General features: G+C 45.2%; 1 protein-coding gene and 1 long non-coding RNA gene across 20 annotated transcripts in view; one reads left to right on the top strand and one right to left on the bottom strand.

Annotated features, from left to right (window-relative positions):
* The window catches only part of LOC144334635 (uncharacterized), a 65,774-nt gene extending 64,494 nt beyond the window's left edge, over positions 1-1,280 (bottom strand). Inside the window, exon 1 of the long non-coding RNA XR_013404734.1 lies at positions 1,155-1,280. This is a non-coding gene — a long non-coding RNA (uncharacterized LOC144334635). The remainder of the gene's footprint in view (positions 1-1,154) is intronic.
* The window catches only part of RECK (reversion inducing cysteine rich protein with kazal motifs), a 92,074-nt gene extending 81,662 nt beyond the window's left edge, over positions 1-10,412 (top strand). For 12 of the 19 annotated variants that reach the window (XM_001083599.5, XM_077965733.1, XM_077965737.1 and 9 more), the window contains 4 exons: positions 113-323; positions 2,318-2,391; positions 3,185-3,340; positions 4,471-6,092. In XM_001083599.5, the coding sequence (XP_001083599.2) occupies positions 113-323; positions 2,318-2,391; positions 3,185-3,340; positions 4,471-4,692 (663 nt within the window). In that variant the 3' untranslated portion in view covers positions 4,693-6,092. Of the gene's footprint in view, positions 1-112; positions 324-2,317; positions 2,392-3,184; positions 3,341-4,470; positions 6,093-6,722 lie in introns of those variants that run through there. The other 7 variants (XM_015117456.3, XM_077965735.1, XM_077965746.1 and 4 more) reach the window with 2 other exon arrangements.
* Positions 10,413-15,745: the final 5,333 nt, after the last annotated feature.

Here is a 15,745-nt window from a genome sequence, read left to right as displayed (position 1 = left end):
TTATACCTGTGTCTTTTTTCCTTCCTGAAAATAGGGAAGCATGCTGTGTACTCTTGGTTGGGAAAGGTACACCATAGACATTTCCAGGCTAAATGTGATTTGTTTGCCCCAGCCCTTTTGCAGAGCAACTGAGCCCGTTTGTGGGCACAATGGTGAGACCTACAGCAGCGTATGTGCTGCCTACTCGGATCGCGTGGCGGTCGATTACTATGGGGACTGCCAGGCCGTCGGGGTCCTCTCAGAGCACAGCTCCGTTGCTGAGTGTGCTTCTGTCAAGTGTCCTTCGCTCTCGGCAGCTGGATGCAAACCCATCATCCCACCGGGTAGGCTGGCAGTATCGGGGTGGACAGGGGAGGACTGGGAAGATTTGCTTATCCGCCTCCAGAGAGTGAGTCATTGAGAAGAGAGCTGACTAGTTCATTTACGTTTTTCAGAAAGTCTTGACGAGATTTTTTTTTTTTTTTTTTTTTTTTTTTGAGACGGAGTCTCGCTCTGTCGCCCAGGCTGGAGTACAGTGGCGCAATCTCGGCTCACTGCAAGCTCCGCCTCCCGGGTTCACGCCATTCTCCTGCCTCAGCCTCCCGAGTAGCTGGGACTACAGGCGCCCACAACCGCGCCCGGCTAATTTTTTTGTATTTTTAGTAGAGACGGGGTTTCACCGTGGTCTCGATCTCCTGACCTTGTGATCCGCCCGCCTCGGCCTCCCAAAGTGCTGGGATTACAGGCGTGAGCCACCGCGCCCGGCCTTTGACGAGATTTTTATGCTGATCATACTCACTACTTTGGGTTGACCTTAAAAAACTAGGGCTTGCCTTAGATATCATCCGGTGTCCTGCTATTGTAAAACAATACAGCAGCCTTGCCTCAAGCTAAATCTTACACCAAACACCAATATATAAACAGATAAAGCAGTATTCAATTATGAAAATTAGGGTTATTAAATGCATAGTTTACTTATTAATGAATAATGAATTACTAATTAATGAATAAAGTAGTTTTGATGAACACAAACTTTTGACATTGAGAGAAATAGAAGACAGTTGTTGTCTTAGATTGGCCTTAGCATCTAATTTAATTGTTTTAGTTGCATATAATCAGAAAAGTTTCGTTTCCTACAGACTGCTTTTAGCAGTACGTTTTTTAAAACAGCTTACCTTACAATCTCACACTCTTCCGTCAAACAGAAGTAGCAGAAGGGACTTTATTCCAAGTCTGCACAGAACAGGTTAATCTGGAGTCTAACAGCTTCATTCCTCCATCCATTAATTCATCAAATGTTTACTTAGCTTTCACTATGTGCCAGATGCTCCTCTCAGCACTGGAGACACAGCAGTAAGAAAAAGCCCTTTTCCTCCTGGAGACCATGTTCTGAGGGAGGTGACAGACCAAACACAAGTTGCCATGCAAATCCGCACTAAACCAGATGGCAGCAAGTACGATGACACGAAATGAAGGGGAATTGGAGGGACCCAGGGTAGAGAGGCTCCTAATGGATTGGTTAAATCTCTGTTGTGTTAAAATATGGCATAATATTATATTTTATTATGCCATATTCTGTTATGGGTTTTAACAGTTTAAAATAATTTTTAAAACTGAATTTGAATCGGCTGGGTGTGGTGGCTCACGCCTGTAATCCCAGCACTTTGGGAGGCTGAGGCTGGCGGATCACGAGGTCAGGAGATTCAAACCATCCTGTCTAACCTGGTGAAACCCTGTCTCTACTAAAAATGCAAAAAAATTAGCCGGGTGTGGTGGCGGGCGCCTGTAGTCCCAGCTACTCCAGAGGCTGAGGCAGGAGAATGCCTTGAACCCAGGAGGCGGAGCTTGCAGTGAGCCGAGATTGCACCACTGCACTCCAGCCTGGGCGACAGGGCAAGACTCCGTCTCAAAAAAAATAAATAAATAAAATTTGAATCAAACACTCATGGAACCCCTGAAACACCAACTCCCTTGTTTTGCAGACAGGGAAGCAAGGCCCGGCAGAAGCATTTGCCCAGAATCACATAGTGAGTTTTGAGGTAGAGCAGGATCAGTCCCCAGGTCTCTTGAAAAGCCAGCTCTCTCTGTGCTATCCGCACCACAACCTTCTCACTCCGAGGAGTGGTGAAGGATGAAAAGCAGGGGTAGAGGAAGGATTTTGGTAAATGTAGAGATGAGAGGACCCCAGGTTGGTCAAGGAACTTATATAAAGGTACAGTCTTTGTGAAGGACACTATAACTCTCCTCCCCAAAATGAAGGGCTGGACATTTCACTAAGGATTTTCAATTCTATTTGTTTCTAATTCTGAACACACATAAAATGGTTTCTGTTATACAGGTGCTTGTTGCCCATTATGTGCTGGGATGTTAAGAGTTTTATTTGACAAAGAAAAACTGGATACTATTGCCAAGGTAAATTGCTTTATATGCAGATGCTATTGAAATCTTACTGCTAAGCCTCTCAGTAATCCTAGAGAGTAGGATGTGTTGTCCTCATTCATAGATAAAGAAACTAATCTTCAGAAAAGCAACTTTCCCAGGGCCATATAGCCCTTAATCAGTAGGACGAGGGTTTGCACCCAGGCTGGCTGACTCCCAAGCCCATGTTCCTCCCCTCTACACCCTGGCTGTGCACATCACAGTCAACCTGAGCCTTTCTCAGAAAAGGTCCCTGCTGGCACAGTAAGCATAGGTGGGGCTGCAGGCAGAGCCAGGTAGCCAGAGACTGGTGGGTGCCCAGGTGGTTTTGAGGTCGCCTCCCCTCACACCAGTCCCCGTGACTCCTGAGGGGACCTTCTGGAGCCATGCCCATTCCCTGCATAGTTCTGCCCTTTCTCTTTTCTGCACCATCACAGGGCTCCAGAAGTGTTGCACCCAACACTTGCCACAACCTAGAGATTTATCCCCATTTTGATTACACCTGTATTTTTAAAAACCCTGTGACCTCTACCTCAGAACAGTCACTTTTTAAAAAAGTGTTTCTGGTGAGAGTATTTATCTTCACTACAGAGCTTCTCGGTCAAGCAAAACCCCATTGTGGTGGACTAGAGAGTCAGAATTTGGCCTAGCAAAGCTGTGGTTGGGCCTTCCGCTGAGGGCTGTGTGGTCAAAAGAGCCTCCTTAGCTGGTAGCCCAAAGCAAGGGAGCTTAGGCAGTCATAGGAATTCTTCTTTTTTTCAGGTAATAGCATGTTTTCTCTTTCCAGGTAACAAATAAAAAGCCAATAACAGTTCTGGAAATACTTCAGAAAATCCGCATGCACGTGTCTGTCCCACAGTGTGATGTGTTTGGATACTTCAGCATTGAATCAGAAATTGTGATCCTGATCGTTCCTGTCGATCACTATCCAAAAGCTCTGCAGGTGGGTTCAGCACATGTTGTGAAGCCATCTTGTCACTTTCAAGTTTGGTGCACCTAGGAGGGGGTGGTTACAAACTAGGACCGAGGAAGGATCATGGGTGAGGGAGTGGAGGCATTTGGGAAGTTCAACGGGGCAGGAGGGAGAAAAGCAAAGCAGTCTTTAAAGGACTGAGCACTTTGCCAGTGGCTGAGACCTGGTGCACATTTGACAGTGGGATGCAGAGGCACCAGGGTAGGAGAGGGATTAAGATACTGTGACTGGGAGTGTGCACAGCTGGACGGGGTCCGAGAAATCACTGTCTCTAATCTACCCATTGTACAGACGAGTCAGCTGAGGCCCAAGCCAGGGAAGTAACTGGCACAAGTCATGCAGTGATAAAGCCAGAATAGACTCCAGTCTCCTGAGAGCTGTGTGCCCACTGTGGAGGAAGATCCCATCAGAGCTGGTCTTGTGGGCTCCATTGTTTCTTCATCAGTCTAGAGACATGTAGAACCCCACTCATGTAGACCCAAGTTTCAACATCAAAGGCAGTGAGGGCTCAAGGGAAGGGAATGAATGCAAGCAGTCTGTGAATCACTAGAAACTCATCTAGTCCAATTGTTTTCCTTTTCATGTTTCAATGGACATTAAAATTGTATTCCCTGTGACCCTAATTAACCATGTAAGGATAAAGTCTAAATGTGGGTAAGAGGTGTGAGTAACAGGTGTGGAAAAATGAAAACAGTTGATTGATTAGGGCAGTGGCATTGTGGGTTATTTCTTGTCTTTCTCTTTTCTTTTTTCTTCTTTTCTTTGAGATGAGGTCTTGCTACATTGCCCAGGCTGGTCTCGAACTCCGAGGCTCAAGCTATCCTCCCACCTTGGCCTCCCAAAGTGCTAGGATTACAGGCATGAGCCACCACACACGGCCAATTATTTCTTTTCTGGTTTGATTTCCATTAATGCTGCTACATTTATGTAATAAACTAAAACTATAATAAAATGTTACTTAGGATAAGAACAGAAGGACAAAGAGAAAGTAAATGCCATCTGAGGCCACGCTACTTTTAGGATACATGTGGAATTTGTCTGGCTTGACGTTGAAAATGTTCTGTGGTTTTATATTAAAAGAACCTTGTTTCTCCTCACAGATCGAAGCCTGCAATAAAGAAGCAGAGAAGATTGAGTCCCTTATCAACTCTGACAGTCCGACTTTGGCGTCCCATGTCCCTCTCTCTGCCCTCATCATTTCCCAGGTACAGGTCTCCAGCAGTGTGCCATCAGCTGGTGTCAGGGCCAGGCCTTCTTACCACTCCTTCCTCCTTCCCCTCAGCCTGGGCCTTGCCTTGCACTTGTTCTGGACGTATAACTGACTGCCCACGGAAGGTGCAGAATGCTCCTCCATCTCACTCTCCTGCCTTGAGAAAGACATTCAGGACTGCTGGTTTGTAGTTGAATAGTGGCCAAGGAAAGGCACATGTCACCTCTATTCACCACACAGTATTTTTTTTTTTAATTCGCCAGTATCAGTAGGATTTTTGTTTTGTTTTTACAAATGTTAAAATGTGTTGTTCCAAATACTAGTGAAAAGAGAACGTGTCTTCCTGGTAGGCCACTGCTGCATGATTTCCATTTCCTCATCAGATGGGGCCCCCCACTCAAAAGCAAATTTATCTCTGGAAAATGAGATGACCACTTTTTACAAAGATGACTCACTTTACTATCAGGTTCACAAACCTCATTTCAGAGTTATTTTTGAAGTATTAAGGTTCCCATTACGTTTGTTTTGTTTACAGATAATGACCTACTCTGTCTAGAAGCTAGGGGTCCCAGTGAAGAGCCACTGCCATTAGAGAATATGAAATATAGATAAAGCATCTTTGAAATTTTTATGTAAATTATCAGGCAAATTTGCATGAAATTACAGAAATTTAATTCAGAACCCCAACTACTGTCTTATGCAAAAGCAAGCTGATTAAATGACACTCATATAATTATGTGTTGTAAGCGACAGGCTCACTGGTCACAGATTTGTGTCTATAACTTTTGTGAAAGGGAGAAGTGACATTGTATCAAAGCATCTTGCATTATGCAATTTTTATATTAACCAGATATATATTCATCGGTATTCATCCGAGTTAAATGTAGAGTTTTTAAACATCAATCTTTAAACCAATTGCTGCTACTTATATAATTGCCAAAAAGTGAAATAATGAGTAGTTCATGTAAATAATACATTATATTTCTATTTTATTATGAAGAAGGTGAATAGCCATATTTGTAAAATGACAATCATGTGTGTTATCCCAGTACTTTCCGTTCGTGAAAACACATTTGCTTTTTGTGATATGCACAATGTAGATAAGTGTTCTGTCTTTCTTTTTTGATACAGAAGTATAAAGAATTGTGGTTTATATATTTAAAAGTGTCAAGCTGAGTATCAAAATGTCTGCATGTTGTCTAAGAAATTGAATACTTTGAATGTGTTTCACAGTTTGAAATAAGCTATTTGATGTTATACTTCTTGTGTGTATGCACATGAACTTAGATTTTACATGAAGTATTTTTTCAGTATTATATGTACCCTCTGCAATACATAGGGATATGTGTATTATACCCAAATGTTGCTGAAAAATGGGCACTTAAAGCTTTCAGAATATGTCAGTGCTGATGTAGCATGTCTGTTGCAATTGCCTTTTTTCTGTATAAATGTCTTTAATGCAATATACTGGAAAGCTTTTCTATTTTAATAAAAATAATTTTTATATGATCATGCATGCTTCTAAGCAATGTCAACATTCAAAAATGAAACCACTGATCACTCTTAGGTGAGCTGTGTCCTTTGTTCTGGGATGAGAAGTCATGGAAATTAGCCGGGTGTGGTGGCACATGTCTGTGGTCCCATATACTCGGGAGGCTGAGGCTGGAGAATCGCTTGAATCTGGGAGGTGGAGGTTGCAGTGAGCCGAGATTGCACCACTGCACACCAACTTGTCTCATACCTGAGACAGAGTGAGACCCCGTCTCAAAAAAAAAAAAAAAAAAAAGTAATAGAGTGCTATTATCCCAAGCCAAGGGCCCTGGGAGAGCAGGCCAGTTAGGACACAGTTGGTCAGACCAGAGGGCAGGCAGTGACACAAAGTCAAATACAAAGACCCCAGGTTTCAGCTTTCAGGACAGAGAGAGCTTCAGGCCTTCCAAGACCCAGGAGCATAGTAGGCAGTTCTCCCCACCGTGCTGGTCCTGATGTTCCAGTTCCAGGGTACACTTGGGGCAGGGAGACCATGGGAACATGGAGGTGGAGAGCTGCTGATGGGACCAGAGAAATGGTACCAATCAGCTTACGCTAAGTCCCCAAAACTTCAGTGGCTTACAACAGAGGCTTCTATTTTGTTCCCTTCAGATGTCCATTGTGGGTCAGCTGCCACGCCTGATGCTATCTTCACTCCAGACCCATTCCGGTGTCCTCACAAAGGGGAGAAAAGAGACATAGAGGACCACAAGCTGGCCCTGAAGTCTCTGCTTAGAAGTGATGCTGTCATTTCTTCCTACGTTTTACTGGCCAAAGCAAGTCACATGGACACTCCAGAGCTCAAAGGGTGGGGACGTACAGTCTTCCCATGGTGTTTTGTGTGTGTTGGGGGAGGGACGGTAAGTATTTTGAATAATACAGTCTACCATAGAGGTCTTTTCTCTTCAGGATAGGACAACAGCCAGGACTGACAAGATTTTTTATTAGAGAAGTAGATGTTCCCAGCCTGGTCAACATAGCAAGAACCCATCTCAAGAAAAAATGCAAGGTGTTTACAGGACAGGTTGGAGAAGGTGATTAAATTGTACAGGCAACCTGCTGTGGGAGGTATGAGCTGGGGGAGAGAGCATCTAACAAGGGGGAAGACGCAAGCCCTCGAAAAGAGGGTTGGTTTGCACCAGGCCTGGAAGAAATCAGGAGGCTTTGCCAGATGGCTTTGAGAAAGGCATTCTAAGTAGGAGGTACAGCTTGAGCAAAGGTGCAGAAACGACAGAGTCCAGGTCCGTTCCAGGGGTAGAACAGCAGGGCTGACGTGCGAGGGGCGTGGTGTGGGGAGGTATAAGGCAGATCCGACGTGCCCAGCTTGAATGCCAGGCCACAGTGGCATCCTAAGGCTCTGCCCTTGCCCTTCCAGCTACACTGACCAGCCCGGATAGCTCTAGCCTGCAAAGGATTGTGTGCCCCAAACTTCAGTGCCACAAGACCTTCAAGACCATCCCCTGATCTCATTATTAGGCAGTGCTTCCCTCCGTCCTGTGAGCATCCTGAACTCTCCTGAGGAAACAATAACTGAGCCAGGCTGGGGGCCAGGGTTCCCCTAGGCCTGGTCCCCACCCTTAGAGTTCAGCCAGGGTCTCTTTCAGCTCCACTGTGGGAAGAAAGTTAAACCCACCAGCAACACTGGTCGTCACTGAAGAAACTGCACTTTACTTCATTTGATTCAGTGCTTCTCTTTCAGCCTTGGGCTGATGGGAGTCAGGCCCACACACTCCCACAGAGAGTGCTCTTATTCTCAGAGGGACAGGAGGCCCTGCTGCAGGGGCCTTTCCTTCCCTGCCTCCCAGCTGCGGAAGAGGCTTGCGTTGTACACTTTGCCAGCTGAGGGAAAGTGAAGGCAGAGGGGTCATTCCCAGGAACGAGCCAGTCCTTTCAGCAGTCCAGCAATCTTGGGGCTGGAGGGCAGATTTCCACAGTGCACACAGAGGGAAACTGAGAGCACAGGGGCTAAGCTGTGGTCACACAGGGAGTCAAGGTGAAGCCACGGCCAGAGGCCAGGTCTGGGCTTTCCCTGGCACAAGGCAGCCGGGCAGGATTTGTACTTCTCAGAAATGGAACTGGCCGTGCAGGAAGTTGCCATGAAGGTAGACACCAGAAGGTGAGCAGAGTGAAACAGGCCCAAGGCCAGGCAAGCTTGGGTGGGTCTGAGCAAACAGGTCCAAGGAGCACCCGGAATCATAAAAGTAACTGACACAGCTCACCAGCTCACTTTCTAGAACAGTTTAAGGAGTGCTTTTCACCATGTCTCCCGGCCCAAAGCAAAATGCCTCACACAGAGAGCGAATGCCAAGTCTAAGGCTGAGTTTCATTCCAGAGCCCAGCCTCAGGGCATTAGGCTGATGGTGGAGAGGGTAGGGAAGGAAGCCTCACAGGGGGAAGCACGCTAACACTCTGTCCCCTGGCTCCACCCACTCTTCCATTATTCCAAAATGAAGTTCATCTATTGTTTTTTCCTTGTAAAAGTTACATACGCACGCTCCCCCAAGTACTTGGAAATATAAAAGGAAAAAAAATCCCACACCTTCCTCTCCCTGCCTCTACAAATGAGTGCGGAATCCTTCTAGAGCCTTCTCTGTACGTATCTATCTCTCTCTCTATGTACGTATCTATCTCTCTATGTAATCCCTCCTCTGTCTGCAATGGGGAGGAGGTGGTTACCTCACTGCCCTGTGTGGAGAAATTCAGGGAAAGGGTTTCATATTTGGGATGTTGTCTACTGGGCGGTACTTCCTTGCCTAAAGGTTCATAGGTGAAAGCCCTATCTTGGCCAGAACCCGCCAGGTAATCAGGGGTTGGGTCTTTTCCTAAGGACCACCTCCCTATCTTCTCCAGACCAATCTCCCACTGAACTCCACTGCAGATGCAAGCAGTTGCTTTGCCAAACAGAAGTGTAACCACTTAGGCCAGGCGCGATGGCTCATGCCTGTAATCCCAGCACTTTGGGAGGCTGAGGCAGGCAGATCACTTGAGCTCAGGGGTTCAAGACAAGCCTAAGCAACATGGCAAAACCCCATCTCTACAAAAAATACAAAGGCATGGTGGCATGTGCCTGTGGTCCCAGCTACTTGGGAGGCGGAGGTGGGAGAATCACTTGAACCTGGTCGAGGCTGCAGTAGCCAAGATCATGCCGCTGTACTCCAGCCTGGGCAACTGAGTAAGACCATGTCTCATTTGAAAAAAAAAAAGAGAAGGAGAAGGAGAAGACTAACCATTTATATTGGTCAGGGTCCCAGCAGGAAAATGAATGGTCCACCCAAATTAGGATTAATTGGAGGAAAGTTTAATAAAGGGGCTATTTATAAAGGTGTGGGCAGGATGTAGGGAAACCACACGGCATAGCACAACACGCTGGGCCTCAAAGTGGAGCTTTTAGCACCTCTAACCCCTAAGCCTAATGGAGAAGCCATTGCTTCTCTCCCTCGGGTCTCCTCCCACAACTCCCACTGGGAACCCAAGTGAAAACCCAAGGACCAGGGAGCCTGTGCTGGTAGTCATACAGGTCAGCCTTCTGGGGCAGAGATCAGGGCAGAGAGTGGAAATAAGGAAGGAAGTGGAGCAAAAAGAAGATACTCAGCACAACAGGCTTGGGTGACACCAAGGAGAGCACTCAGCAGGTTGCATCACCCATGTTGGAGAAAGGGCTCTCGGCTTAACCCTTTGGACCATGTTCTGCTGAAGGCTCCTTCCTGACCTTGCTCAGCCTCCTCAATTCCTCTCCGTCTTCCTCTCACAGCCCTTTATCAAGCCCACATTTGCCAGTGCCTCCACCCAGCTGCCTAAGAATTCCTCAGCCCTGTGCAACCCAAGAAAGCAGTCCAGGCCCCCTGCCCCTTCTTGTCCCCCTTCTTGCTGGCACTCTTCTAGCCAACAGCCTAGAGCAGAACTGCAGTGCACTAGTGCAGGCTATTGTAGAAACTTCCTTCTGCCCAGGATTTGCTGGCTCTGAAGTGGAGGGCTGGGCTCTGACCCCAAAAGGAGGGGGAGTAGGGGGAAGGTGGACGCCTGGATCCAGCTCACCTTCTTCATCATCAGGAAGCTGCCCCAAAGCAGGCACGCGTCGTCATGGCGAGTGCTCATGTTCTTCCTACAATGGCCCAGTCTGGCCATGTGTGAGCAGAGCAGAGAGTCCTCATGATAAAGTGGATTTGGTCATGTGTTTGTGAAATAAGCCCGTATTGGATGACTTTGAAACCTGCTGTTGTGGTTGCTATTGTAAATGTTTCCCCCATGACATATTCCAACTGGTTATTGATAGTATGTAATAAAGCAATTGATTTTTAAAAATTTTTTGTACCCCCCCCCCCGGCTGTCATTTAAAAATTAATATTAATTTATATTTATTGGATTTTCTGAGGTTTTTCCAGGGAGAAGTCATAATGAAAACTTTGCTTTTTCTTTTTTAAAGAAATAAGATACCTCTTATTTCTTCTTGTTGCTCTAGTTTTGGCTAGAACTCCCAGAACAATATTGAACAGCAGTGGGGACTGCAAGAAACCTTGGTGTGTTCTGGATTTTAATGGGGATGCCTTCATTGTTTTATTGTGAAGCATGACATATGCTTTCAGCATACCATGTTTTACTGTTAGTTTCAAGGGACTTCTCTTTATTCTGCTATGGGAAAATAAGAGTTTTTTTAAAACTCAGTAATAAATACTCAATTGTATCAAATATATTCCAGTATCCATTTACAGTATATTTTTTCTTTGAGTTATTAATATTGTGAATATATTTCTTTTTTTTCCTTCCCCCTGAGACAATCTCACTCTGTCATCCTGGCTGGAGTGCAGTGGTGCAATCTGGGCTTACTGCAACCTCCAACTCCCGGCTTAAGCAATCCTCCTGCTTCAGCCTTCCAAATAGCTGGGACTATCAGCACATGTCACTATGCCCAGCTAGTTTTCATTTTATTTTATTTTATTTTATTATGTTATTTATTTATTTATTTTTGAGACGTTGTCTCTCTCTGCTGCCCAGGCTGGAGTGCAGTGGCGTGATCTTGGCTCACTGCAACCTTCCGCCTTCCGGGTTCAAGTGATTCTCCTGCCTCAGCATCCTGAATAGCTGGGACTACAGGTGTGTGCCACCAGGCCCGCCTAATTTTTTGTATTTTTGGTTTTGGGCTTTTTCTTTTTTTTTGGTTTTGTTTTGTTTTGTTTTTGAGACAGAGTTTTACTCTTGTTGCCCAGGCTGGGTACAATGGCGCGATCTCGGCTCACTGCAATCTCCGCCTCCTGGGTTCAAGCGATTCTTCTGACTCAGCCTGCCGAGTAGCTGGGACTGACAGGTGCATGCCACCATGCCCAGCTATTTTTTGCATTTTTAGTAGAGGCGGGGTTTCACCATATCGGCCAGGGTGGTTCCTCTTCTTAAATATTAATAATTTGTATTTTGTTAGAAAATTGCCCAATTAAGGAAAATTATTAGTGAACAGTTGTTTATATGTTTTTTCTGAACGCTTCTAAAAAAAAAGATTACATCCCCTTTTTATTACTAATGTGGTACATTTGAGTTTTCTTTTAGACTTTTTTATTTATTTGATTTTGTAGTGTTACGTCTATTTGATATGGCTTCCAGCTCTAGGTTATAGTTCTCAATCATGCTCTTTATCTGTTTTCTACTATATAATTTTTTGTTTTTATCTACATTAACTGCTTTAGTCAATTTTAAACATCTTATAGCAATCTTATTATAGAAACATTTTCCTGTATTTGCTTCTATTTATCCATTTATTCTTCTGTCCATCCATCTTACTTTTTCTGTGTTTCAAAGTAAGTTGAATCCATTTAATTTTTTATGGATTTCAAAGTAAGTTGCAAACATCAATACATTTTACCCCTAAACACTTCAGCATTCATTCAATATTTCTTTATGTTTCTCTCCTTTCATTTATTTTTTGTTGTCTAGCTCCTTTAGTTCAGTGCTTTACTTTTCTCTTTTTAAATAAGTAACATAATAATATTTAAGATTTACTAACTGGCTGGGCGCAGTGGCTCACACCTGTCATCCCAGCACTTTGGGAGGCCGAGGCAGGCGTATTACCAGAGGTCAGGAGTTTGAGAACAGGCTGCCCAACATGGTGAAACCCTGTCTCTACTAAAAATACAAAAATTAGCCAAGCATGATGGCACATGCCTGAAAGGTCTATAATCCCAGCTACTCGAGAGACTGAGGCAGGAGAATCGCTTGAACCTGGGAGGCAGAGGTTGCAGTGAGTTGAGACCATGCCACTGCACACCAGCCTGGGAGACAGAGAAAGACTCCATCTCAAAAATAAATAAATAAACAAATAAATAATTAAAAAAAAAAAAAGATTAACCATCTCTCATGTTTCAGGCCATTTTAGGGAAATTTTTAAAATCAGACATCAGGGGAGAATCTTCTCCCTCCAGACTCCAAATTAGGTAATAGACTATTTTTGTAAGTCAATGCATATAAGATTCAGAATTCTGAGAAAAAGATGTCAATAAGAAAAGACTTTTTGACTGGGCCCAGTGGCTCACACCTGTAATCTCAGCACTTTGGGAGGCCAAGGCAAGTAGATCACCTGAGATCAGGAATTTGAGACCAGCTTGACCAATACGGTGAAACTCTGTCTCTACGAAAAATACAAAAATTAGCCCGGGATGGTGGCGAGCACCTGTAATCCCAGCTACTCAGGAGGCTGAGACAGGAGAATAGCTTGAACCAGGGAGGCAGAGGTTGCAATGAGCCAAAATCATGCCACCGCACTCCAGCCTGGGTGACAAAGCAAGACTCCATCTCAAATTTAAAAAAAAAAAAAAAGGAGAGAGAGAGAGAGACTTTCTAAATTTTTTTTTTTTTTTTTTTTTTTTTTTTTTTTAGAGACGGGGGTCTCACTCCATTACCCAGCCTGGAGTGCAGTAGCATGATCAGAATTCACTGCAGGCTTGAGCTCCTGGGCTCAAGCCATCCTCCCACTTCATCCTCCTGAGTAGCAGGGACTACAGGTGTATGCACCACACCCAGCTATTTATTTTTAATTTCTTGTAGAGATAAAGGTCTTGCCATGTTGTCCAGGCTGGTCTTGAACTCCTGGCCCCAAGCAATCCTCCCACCTTGGACTCCTATGGCACTGGGATTACAGGCATGAGCCATCCTGCCTGGCCAATAAGAAGGAGTTTTTCATTAAAATCCCTTTATTTTCAAGTCAAGGAAGTATTAAGTTATAAGAAGTTACTGTCTATACGTTTTTCTCAGTCCTTTGATGGCAAATCTTATTTCCTTACAGGTTTCAACCCTCTGGGCAGAGTCAGATATTCCCCTCTTAGGAAAGGGGTACAAGGCCGGGTGCAATTGCTCACGCCTGTAATCCCAACACTTTGAGAGGCCAAGGCGGGCAGATCACTTGAAGTCAGGAGTTCAAGACCAGCCTAGCCAACATGGCAAAAGCCTGTCTCTACTAAAAATACCATATTAAGCCGGGTGTGGTAGCCCATGCCTGTAGTCCTAGCTTACTCAGGAGGCTGAGGCAGGAGAATCGCTTGAACTCAAGGCGCAGAGGTTGCAGTGAGCTGAGATGACCCCACTGCACTCCAGCCTGGGCGGACAGAGTAAGGCTCTGTCTCAGGAAAAAAAAAAAAAAGAAGAAGAAGAAGAAGAGGGTACAATCAGAGAATCAGAGGCTCACCTGCAGCAAACAAAAAAAAAGAAGAAGAAGAAGAAGAAGAGGGTACAATCAGAGAATCAGAGGCTCACCTGCAGCTTAGCTCCATGGACATGACCTAGTCACTGCTTCTCTTCTTTCCACCTTCCTATCTTCATCCTATTTATCCAAGATTGCTAGAGATAACAACTAACTAGCTTTTCTTTCCCATTTGGAGCACTGAGAGGTTAATTTGCTCTATACATTAACAGGACTATAATATTACAAATCAGCAACACGTAAAATCTAGCAAATAGCCCATGCTCTGTTATATCTCACATCTGTTATCTCATGGGATTGAAACAGCTTGAGCCTTGTGTATCACACTCTTATTGACAGCTTCCACTGAAAGAATTATCTTGTGACAAATGACCAAGAATGCCCAAGAATTTTCCTGGACCACTTCCTCAAGACTGTCTAAGGATTTCTGTCACGTAAGTATAGTACCATGTGCTTTAAATGAAGTATCTCACGGAATTCTCACAACCTGTCTGTGAGGCAAATAGTATTATTAATATTAACACCATTTACAGTTGATGTAACGGAGGCTTCAGAAAATTGAATGACTTCTTCAAGGTCAAACATCTGATTAATAGCGGAGCAGGCCAGGCACAGTGACTCGTGCCTGTAATCCCAGCACTTTGGGAGGCCAAGGTGGGTGGATCACTTGAGGTCAGGAGTTCAAGACCAGCCTGGCCAACATAGTGAAACCCCATCTCTACTAAAAATACAAAAATTAGTTGGGCATGGTGGCAAGCACCTGTAATCCCAGCTACTCAGGAGACTGAGGCAGGAGAATCACTTGAACCCAGGAGGTGGAGGTTTCAGTGAGCCCAGATCACACCACTGTACTCCAGTCTGGGCGACAGAGCAGGACTCCATTTAAAAAAAAACAAAAAGAAGCCGGGCGCGGTGGCTCAAGCCTGTAATCCCAGCACTTTGGGAGGCTGAGACGGGCGGATCACAAGGTCAGGAGATCGAGACCATCCTGGCTAACACGGTGAAACCCCGTCTCTACTAAAAAATACAAAAAGCTAGCCGGGCGAGGTGGCGGGCGCCTGTAGTCCCAGTTACTCGGGAGGCTGAGGCAGGAGAATGGCGTGAACCCGGGAGGCGGAGCTTGCAGTGAGCTGAGATCCGGCCACTGCACTCCAGCCCGGGTGACAGAGCAAGACTCCGTCTCAAAAAAAAAAAAAAAAAAAAAAAGCAATGTGTCATTGGGTGATTTCGTTGTGCAAACATCAGAGTGTACTTACACAAACCTAAATGCTGTAGCTTACTGTGCGCCAAGGCTATATAGTGTAGCCTGTTGCTCCTGGGCTACAAACATACACAGTATGTCACTGTACTGAATACTGTAGGCGATTGTAACACAAAGGTAAAAATTTGCGTATATAAACAGATCTAAACATAGAAACATAGTAAAAATATGGTATCATACTCTCTTGGGACTAGCATGGTATATGTGGTCTGGCATTGACTGAAATGTCATTACTCATGACTGTACTAAAATACAGTAGATGTATTTGCCTGACATGGGGAAAGGAATAGAGAGCACAGTGCCCAGCCATTGCCCTGCGGGGCATTCGGAAGCCGTTGGTATTACAAATTCTAGCCTTATCATCAGTGGGCCAGTTCACTTCAGTGCCCGTTGATTGAAAAGCCTTAAAAGTCGCTTCCTTCATTTGGAATGTATTGAGCCCCTTCCCCAGAAAGGAGCGTCTGCCGGAAGTCTGGTACAGGTGACTTGGGCTGTGCGGTCAAGTAAGTGCTCTTCTCCCACGGGGCAGGGGCCATGGGTGGGACCATGTCTCCCCAATACCTGGTGTGTGCTGCCCCCATGGTCAGGGCACCTGGCAGTTGGAAAGACCGGCCGACCTTGAGGGATGGGCAGCACTGGAATGGTGGCTCCAGGGCCAGCACTCCTGGCGGAGGGACGGCCTGAGGAAAGGCA

Source organism: Macaca mulatta, chromosome 15, assembly GCF_049350105.2.
Source record: "Macaca mulatta isolate MMU2019108-1 chromosome 15, T2T-MMU8v2.0, whole genome shotgun sequence".
Classification (NCBI taxonomy): Eukaryota; Metazoa; Chordata; class Mammalia; order Primates; family Cercopithecidae; genus Macaca; species Macaca mulatta.
Note: the sequence above shows the minus strand (reverse complement) of the source record. Positions and strands in the feature narration are given on the sequence as shown.